Source organism: Octopus sinensis, linkage group LG9, assembly GCF_006345805.1.
Source record: "Octopus sinensis linkage group LG9, ASM634580v1, whole genome shotgun sequence".
NCBI lineage: Eukaryota > Metazoa > Mollusca > Cephalopoda > Octopoda > Octopodidae > Octopus > Octopus sinensis.
In genome coordinates this window covers 59404308-59414307 of record NC_043005.1, presented here as the reverse complement: position 1 = coordinate 59414307, position 10000 = coordinate 59404308, and the positions used below count along the sequence as shown (strand labels likewise).

Genomic DNA, 10000 nt, shown 5'->3' with positions numbered 1-10000 from the left:
GCGTGACTTTTTTTCCTACGTACTACATCAACGTCAAGTCTCCCATTGCTGGTTTGACAGTTTACGAACGTCTCCATTTCGATTTTAGTGTATGCATACTTTAATGAAATACATATTTATGCCTCAAAAGGCTAGGATTTTTTAAAATATTTTATCTGAAGCATGGACAACAATTTAATCATTTTATCGGTTGACAAATAATGGCATTTAGATATTAAATATTTAAGTTCACTTACTGCATATGTTTTACTTTCCAGAGGAGAGAAAATCCATTCCAAAATTGCTGTTCCACCTGGTTCGATCTCACCCGTGGGATTATTGCAGACAAGTATTGGATAATTAAAGTTTAGCTATAAGGAAAGAAAAATGGAAAATATTGAATATGACGAAACGGTTATTAAGAGTAGACTCGGTATTTATAGTTTAATGCAAGAGTTCATAAATTCATTCGAGATCCTCGAATGATGGAGAAGGGAATAACCTAAATTCTCGGGCTCTTGTTATTAAGCGGAATGAGTAAGAAAGAAATCGTGAGGTTGTTCATATGCGTGTATGTAATTTGTGTGTGTGTGTGGAGGGTGTATAAATCCCAAGATATTAGAGTTCATAATTATAAAACGTTGAATTATTCTCAAACCAATGTCTGACCAGCTTATCGTTCAGGCATAAAAATCCACATTGAGTGCAATAGGAACAAAAAAATGTTCTTTGTCTTTCTCTCCATATACTTCTTCGTTTTGTTTTTTATTATTATTTGCTGATCTAAATGTGAAAGATTAAATAAAAATGTATGGATTTCTTTATCAGGGCATAAAGCCCCAAACACAGAGGGGACACCACAAGGACAGAAAAGACCACAGTGGGGATATAAAACAAAACGAATGAGAATGAATGTTATATAAAAATGGGAAAAATGAAATGGCTGCATGGGCCTCACTCCCATGCAGTACCATTTGAACGTTTATACACGCTATTTACAATCGTTCTATTTTTCAATTGTTTTTTTCTTAATCATCTTTTTTTTTATTTTCTTCGAAACACCTTTACTTTTTTCTTTCTTTTTTTTTTCCTTTTTCTTTCAACAAAACAAGTTTACTTACTCTTGTTTCGCATTTTAATATCTCATGTAAGGTTCCACGTCTTTGAGTTCAACTGCGGGTGGCAGTTCGTCGAACTCCACCGACACTCCGGCTGGGTCAATTTTGTCTCCGCACAAGTCTCTCAATCTCTTGTATGTATCTTTGTCAACTAAAATGGCCTTTATATTTTCAGAATACATATCCGTAGGCAACCTTACCCTTATGATATGCTTGAATTTTACGATTTTACTTTCCGTCTCTTGGTTTTTTCATATGTTACAAAGTTCCATTTATCTTCTTCTCTTCTTGGTAAAGATTAAATAAAAATGTATAGTGACGGTCAACATACCATGCCATGATCTCATTTCAAATCTGGCCTTTTATCGTCTTTCTCTTCCGTCAAACTTTACTCGATATATTATAGACTAGTAGAATATTTGAGCCGATATATTCCTGAAATGTCTGAATCTTGTGTTCAAGTCTATTATTATTTGCGGCTTTATTGTAGTGTATTCTTCACTCCTCACAAGCGCTTTCAATTTGATCCAGGTTGTTGATACACGAAAATCTGTTATTTCTCACACATTTTAAAACTACATTCAGACTTTGTAAGTTAAGAAGCGAATTTTGGTTTTCACCTGCTAAGTTTTTGAGTAGTATTTTCTGTCTTGTAAAACTAATACACGGACATACAATTGTTTCTCATATAAGGACATAACGTCACAAACAAATTGATTCCAAAATATCATTTTATTAATTAGTTTAGACTTTATTTATTTTACTTTTTTACCGTTTAGTCAGGAATGGAACAGCATTCACCGAGGCCCTTTATTTCAGGATCTCTGAAAATGATGGATAAAAGGAAGAAGGTTTTTTTCACAAACTGAAAGCCTGACTCGACTGCCTGTAATAGATTCCGCACTGCTTACACATCCAATGACTGATGAGTGTTAAAAGGATTCAAACTATTTACCCAAGAACTATCGACAAAAAAGTTTTCAAGTTGGTACCCCAGCATTGCTGCAGTTTAATAACTACAACAAGTAAAAATAAAAAAGAAATTCTGGCGTCAGTAGGTTCAACTAAAGTGCTGGAATAAATATGGAAGGCATTTTATTCAATACTGTAATAATTCTACCACTTTACCATCCGTAATCAGAAACTTAATCTATTGATCCACCGAAAGGTTCAAACGAGTAGTTTACCTTGGTAAGATTTAAAATTTAAGCAAACAGAGCTGGAACAAATAATTCTAAATATTTTTCACACTCCCTAATAACACTGTAATTCACCTCCCCTTAAACGGGTATGAGCCATGTATTTAGTGTTCGGTTTAAAATTTTGTACGTTGACATCTAGAGGAAAACATTGGTAGTGAAAAAATAGGATAAATATCCAAAAAATAGGATAAATTTGTTAGATTATTTAGAGCAGTATCTCTTGTTGGTAGGCAGTAGAAACGACAACAAACCGAGAAAGAGGTGCAGCAAGTTTTAGTCGAGGTGATATACACTTTTTTTTGTTCAATAAAGCAGAGGTTAAGTAATATTGGTAGAATAGTTGAGAGAAGAGATGTAAAACAAAGTTAGCGTGCTGATGAATTAATTTTGTACAATAAGTGCAATGATTTTCTTTTGAGAGGGAATATAGTCTAAAACATTTGTGTTAGCATTACGTGTATCATACTAGATGCTAGATACATACTAGATATGTGAGCAATATTCCAATGCTTTGCTGTTGGCCCACAACTAAGTTTGGAGTATTCTCTGACCCTTATAGTTTTGGCAATATCACATGTAGAGTGAGGACTTCATGAGAGTTAGTAAGATATTATGAGATCTAGTGTGTTCGATCATGCATTCGGTAAAACTAATAAAAGATTTCCTAAGGACAGCTCTGGGAATATGCGGATTAATAAACATCTTATCAACAAGAGCAAGATGGCAGATCCAGCTGAATAACTCTGAAATATCAGCACACAAATAGCATTAGTTGGATAAACTCCATAACGTTAATTTGTAAAACTAACTCATCCGTAAATCTGTGTAACATGTCAAAACTTGGAAGTCTTTATATCCCTCAAGGTACCGTACAATGTCTCTTAAACAACTGATACATCCTTAATTATCGCTCTTAATATGAAACCAAGAAATGCATTAGCCCGAAAGGAGGCTAGTTTACGTTACTGTTGGTAACAAAATCACTGGAATCTCAAAGGCAAATCCTCCTCTTTCAGAAGTAAATAAGTACAGTACGAAGCTACAACTCATGAATATAAGCATCGAAGTTAGTGCATGCATGGGGTAACTGAGAAATAATTCAACTCAGCCAAAGTTCACTGAAACCACATCTCAGTGGTATCTTACAGAAAGGGAAGGATGCTAAATTATTCAGTCCTACATAAACCCTTGACTGAACAAGATTGTTATAATTAGAATGTATTTGATCACAGAACTGTTTGAACAATGTTCAAGCACGACTATCACGAAATAACCTTTCTGTTTAGTGAAGGTGAAGGTAACCTTTTCGGGTCTTGCCGACTCATAAGACCTAGTTTCCCAATTTCCATGGCGTATAATTTCCCCACTTAGACGGGACGCAGGTCCATCGCAGAATTCCTCATTTTTGCCAGCTGGGTAGACTGGAGTAATGTGAAATGAAGTGTTTTGGTCAAGGACACAACGCGTAACCCGGTTCAGGAATCGAAACCGCAATCTTATGTTCATGAGTTCAACACCCTAACCACTAAGCCACATCCCTCCACATTTTCTGTATAGTAGTTCTACATGTTAGAAATAGCAGTCAACCCTCCTTCAAATTACATAGTATAACCTTAAATATTTCAGACAATATAGTTCATGATATACAAAAAAAATGGTCATAGCTCAAATGTCTTTGATTGGCCGGTCAAGTGATAAACAACACTAATAACAACAATAAAAAGAACAATATGCTCAGTCTATCTACGTGGTCACTTGAAATGCTAATACAGCAGCCGAGGTGCACTGGAAACACTTTAACACCATAAAAGAGACGGATGCATTAAATAATATATATATATATGTGTGGGTGTGTTTGTGTGTGTGTGTGTGTATTTTCAACCACTCTACTATTCTCCCTGCCACATCTTCGGTATGTGTGTGTGTGAAATAATTACTATGAAGCATTGTGTAGAATATATTGTATAAAAGATCGTGGGTAAGACAAAAACAATGCGAAGTAAATGCAAGGTAAATCACAAGAAACAAATATATGAATTAATGTTTTTTTTTTGTGATTTGCCTTGCATTTACTTCGCATTGTTCTGGCCTTACCCACGATCCTTTATACAATATAATATATAAATTCAAATTACGATGAACGTAAACAAACGAACGAAGTTTGCTTTAGAAGTGTTGAGCTGTCTTAGAAACTTAAAGAAGAGATTTTAAACTCTCAAACGAAGGATAATACTAATAATATAGCCTGAACAAGATAAGCTATCCGTATTTTGCAGAAAAAAAGTGTTGGCGGCCGGCTATGAGATTCGAACTCACACTTCCGTGATTACGTGTCAAGGTGTTCTGAACCATGAAGCTAAAACGCCCACATCACAAATTCTGCCGTAAATTTAAGATATGTGGAAGTCTCGTTTTGTGAGACGCTATCATGCTTTAAATTCAAATTACGATGAACGAAGTTTGCTTTAGAAGCGTTGAGATGTCTTAGAAAGTTAAAGAAGTGATTTTAAATTCTCAAACGCCGGATAATGCTAATAATATAGCCTGAACAGGATAAGCTACCCCTATTTTGCAGAAAAAGTGTTGGCGGCCGGCTATGAGAATCGAACTCACACCTTCGTGATTACGCGTCGCGGTGCTCTGAACCTTTACGCGACGCGTAATCACAGATGTATAAGTTCGAGTCTCATAGCCGGCCGCCAACACTTTTTTCTGCAAAATAGGAGTAGCTTATCCTATTCAGGCTATATTATTATTATTACTATTATTATTATTACTATTATTATTATTATTATTATTACTATTATTATTATTATTACTATTATTATTATTATTATTATTATTATTATTATTATTATTATTATATGTGGAGGAATAGGTAGCACCCTTGACATTTCTAGACTATGAGCTCAGCGGCATTTTCTCAGATTCTAAATATGCTAGAAAAGATAACATCACTTGCTCTGGAAAGGAGATCGTGGCTACTCTGGGTTGTATCACTGCTTAGCAATATGATACCGATAACAGCTAGTGAACTGCACAACAAAATATAACAAACAGGAAAAAAAAAGATAGGCGTAAAATATCTTCAAATTAGCATCTACGGGAAATATATGGAATATTCTGACATGAAATCGAATCTATGGTGCTGCATACATTGTCGAGAGTAATATCCTATATTGTACATGATTTACTGTTACAAAAGGTAGATTTACGAAATACTGACATCAGTATAATTGCAATACAATTTGATAAGGAATCCTCCATGATTTATCGACGTGCTCATATTCTTTTCATTTTTTTAAAGGCACTGCATAAGCGTATTTATGTCTTTTACCGTTATATCTATGTGTGTTCTGCATGTGAATGATGTATCGGTGTATGTGTGTGTGCTTCTGTGTGTGCGTGTGTGTATGTGTGCATGTGTGTGTGTGTGTATGCGTGTGTTTTGTCCATCTGAAAGGCAAGACTCTATGCTAGTTTTATTTAACAAAAACATAATCCTAACTCCGATATGTCTTCAATCATACATGTAAACCGGAAATAAGTAAGCAAATCCAACAATATAAGCATATATATATATACATATATATGTGTGTGTGTGTGTGTGCATACATGCATACACACAAACACACACACATATATATATATATATATATAAATTTTATCGAAAACGTACGTAATTTCCGTTAGGCATATTATTTATTGAAAGTAATTCGCATACAATGTATGAAAAAAGGAATTAAAGACAGGAAAAAGTATAATTGAAAGAACTATTTCTCTATAATTAATATGTGCTACATGGTGGTGTGTAGGCCTAGGTAGTAAAATAACGGAAAATGCTCTGTAGTAAATAGTGTCGTTCGATTTCCTGAGAACAACTTTGCATTCAGCTTTCCAGTGTCGATAAATTATGACATTAGTCAATTTACGGGTGTCGATCGAATTGAGAATGTGTATGCGTGTAAATGCTTCGGATATATATCAAACATTGTCAAATTTTGGCACAAGGTTTGCAATTTCGCAGGGCGGGGGAGACACCCAGTGATCGACTGGTAATTATTTCTTCGACACTGAAATGATGAAAGGGAAAGAAGACATGGACGGAATTTGAACTTAGAACGTAAAGTCGAACGAAATACCGCTAAGCATTTTCCCGGCATGATAACAATTATGCCAGCTCACCGCCTTTTCATATACCAAATATCGATTTCAAATTTTCGGCGGATGGGTTAGTCAATGACAGCGACCGTAGTATTCAAGTGGTACATAGGATCTTTTCCTTTTCAACGGCAGTTTTCAACACAATTTCTAGTTAACTAAACACTTTTAAACTTCGTATACTGGTAGAATGTATCAAAATAAAACATTTTTTTCTCTTAGCTTTCTTGTGAAAATTGTAATTTGTACGTTTAACGTAGTTTAATTTTTCGAATTTTAACCAATCCTATGCCCTCTATTGAGCTAAAATCATTTGCTGCGTCTAAAACAGACAACCCTAAATCTTAGCCTTTCGTTTTTTTTCTTCTTAATTGTTAAATCAATTTAAGGATAAAAATTAAGAAAAAAAACGAAAGCAATGGAAAATAATTAAAATTTAACAATTAATAAAAAAAACCGAAAGGCTAAAACGAAAGCAAAAACTCAAAACGAATAATTTTAGACACACGCGTAACAATTAAATTAATTTAACAATTAAGAAAAAAAAATGAAAGGCTAAAATTTAGGGTTAGGGTTAGGTAAGTGACAGAATGTTGTCTCAGTTTTAAACGCAGCAAATGATTTTAGCTCAATAGAGGGCATAGGATTCGTTAAAATTCGAAAAATTAAACTACGTTAAACTTACAAATTACAATTTTCTCAAGAAAGCCAAGAGAAAAAAATGTTTTATTTTGACACATTCTACCAGTATACGAAGCTTAAAAGTGTTTAGTTAACTAGAAATTGTGTTGAAAACTGCCGTTCAAAAAGAAAAGATCCGGTACATATTTTATCGACCACGAATGAACAAAACCAAAGTTGAACTCTGAGGAAGACGGAGGAAATTCCCTAAGCATTGGAACGGGGGAACAAACATTCATGCCAGTTCGCCTTTTTCTACACCAAATAGTAATATAGTAAAAATGACAGAATTACTACTCCATCGGACGAAATCGCTTTCCGTATTTAGCTATTGTCCTTCATCTTCTAATTCCAAACACCACTAATGTAAGCTTTGTATTTCTCCCTTCTGGGGTCGATAAAACACAATACACGTCAGGTACTGTAATAAACTAACTGCTCCTTACGCAATTGTGGTTTTGTGGCTATTTTAGAAACAGTTATATAGAGCACACGAAAACTGTTCTCCTGGTGATTTTTCTATTAAATCATTTCAAAGCACATTGGGTCAAAGGTCATTTACAGATTTCAACGAGTTCATGCTATTCTTATCATTTGTTCGTGAAATATCGAATCAATTATCTATAATTTTACTTAGAAAGGATGATTTATAAAATTACCCAAAGTTTTATAAAAAAACGTAAAGACATACATTCTACGGGACTGATCTGCAGAATAAAGAGAAAAGGAATCTTCTGACGAACTCTTTTACGCATATCAGTCTCAGAGAAAGAATATGCTTACATTCTTATTTGACTGCCATTAGGAATGTGCTGTGTTTAAATTGATTTCAGCCCATTTGGTTTACCCTCTCTTTTCTATAATATAGGTATTGCGCATATACATGTATATAAAAATATATATATATATATATATATATATACATATATATTTCTATATATATAAAGCTAGCTAGCTAGATACATACATACATACCTACATACATACATATATACATACATGCATACATAATACATACATACATATATGTGAAGTGTGTGAACACACTAGAGGAAGTAATACTCATCAATTTAATTGGAGTTTACTTCAGTTTCACATTTAAGTTTCGTGGCTGTAGAACACGTCCACATGTCCATAATATAAGAATCTCTGCGACAGAGCTAGCTGATGATGTGAAATACAACATTCTTTAAGTATGTGGAATAAACAGTTGAAATGAAGTAGGAATTTCTGTTTTACATGTTGTTGCTGTTGTATGTGCTGTTGCTAAGTTTTTTGTTGAAACCTAATCTCAAATAGATATTAACAATGACCAAACTTCCTCTCCACTAAGTGGATCATCCACACTGTTCAGACATTGCATTATTCGACATGTATTTCTTACTTTAAATACTATAACTAGTGATTTGAGAGAGATCTAGCTGCTACTTTTACCAGATCCAGCGAGGATATGAAGTCTCTTCCATTTTCTCACGTGACACATTTTTACTGGGTCACGAACATCCATTGCAAGCCTTTACTAATTCGACATTATGTTAAAATGATAAAACAGCCTAAGAGCAGAGTCTGTAGAATGTTGGATAAACACCTAACAGGATTTGTTTTGGCTCTTTGTATTGCGAATCTAAACGTCCCTTAGGAAAAACTTTGATCTATCCTTCTGGAAGCAAAGTGTTTAGTCAAATACTGGAGCAGACCTTGATATCTCTCGTTTCGTCTTTCTCAGAAGCGCTGCATTGCACACTAGAAGAATATCGTGAGCCATTTACAAAACCTCTTTCCTCTCTGAGAGGAAGAGGTAAAATGTAACTCTGGGGCTATGGAAGGATACAGTGCACATGAATTTGATCATGTTTGAAAAACACTTATTCAAAGTGGCACAACATCCTAAATTTGTACATGAAATATAGAAACAAATGAATAGATAACAGTCGTTATTCATAGAATTAAAAACCGGCATTCATTCTTGAGGTTTGAACTCCAAATGTAATGAATTGAACTCAACGTTCGCTTCCATTTTTCCTATTTCTTACCATTAGATAAAATATGTTTTATAAACACAATATTTCATATTTTGAGGAAGAGATAAGTGAATTAAGATGTTTCGAAGCAGTAAATGTATGTCTCTGCCCCACCATCCACTTAGCAGCAGCGTTTGTAAACTTTACAGATTTCACTCAAAATAAATAAGGAATTCATCTGGTAATGGTAGAATGTTCCATTAATTTTGAGAAGAGGCAAAATAAAGAATGCTTTTCTTTAGGACTACAAACAAGAATCAATATCTTATTTTAGGTTGTCTGCAAAACGATAAAATAAAACATAGTCATTGACTAATATAAATCTAACTTCCTATTCTTTCTTTTCTCCTTCTCAATCTTCCATTTCTCTATTTTCTCTTCTTACCCGTCTTTCTCCATCACTCTCTTTCTCTCTTTTCTTTCCATCTATTTATCTATCTACACACCTACCTAACTAGCTAGCTAGCTAGCTTTATTTTTATCACCCTTTCCGTTACACAGATTTCACTCTTTCTTTGAGATCTTAAATGTAGTTTAGAAAACACAGATGATATTTTGGCAGACGACCAAGAAATTGCTCCAAATTTTGGCAGAAGTCCAGAGATCAACTGGTACTTCTGTTATCGACACCGAAAGAATGAAAGGCGAAGTCGACCTCGGCGGAACTTAAACTCCGGACTTAATAGGAAAAAAATTCGCAAAGCGTTTTGTCCGACACGCTATCGCTTCTGATAGCTCAATGCATTAGATGACCAAGAAATTGTAGAAAATTAACATATCTGGTTGACCCACGTACATTGCTGATACTTAGTTCCTTAAAGTCCGGTAGAATAAAAGG

The 10000-nt window shown here is 34.3% G+C and overlaps 1 protein-coding gene across 1 annotated transcript in view; it reads right to left on the bottom strand.

Moving 5' to 3' along the window:
• The window catches only part of LOC115215434 (cilia- and flagella-associated protein 65-like), a 1408515-nt gene that overhangs the window by 197411 nt on the left and 1201104 nt on the right, over positions 1–10000 (bottom strand). The window contains exon 35 of the mRNA XM_029784597.2: positions 237–350. Within this exon, the coding sequence (XP_029640457.2) occupies positions 237–350 (114 nt within the window). The remainder of the gene's footprint in view (positions 1–236; positions 351–10000) is intronic.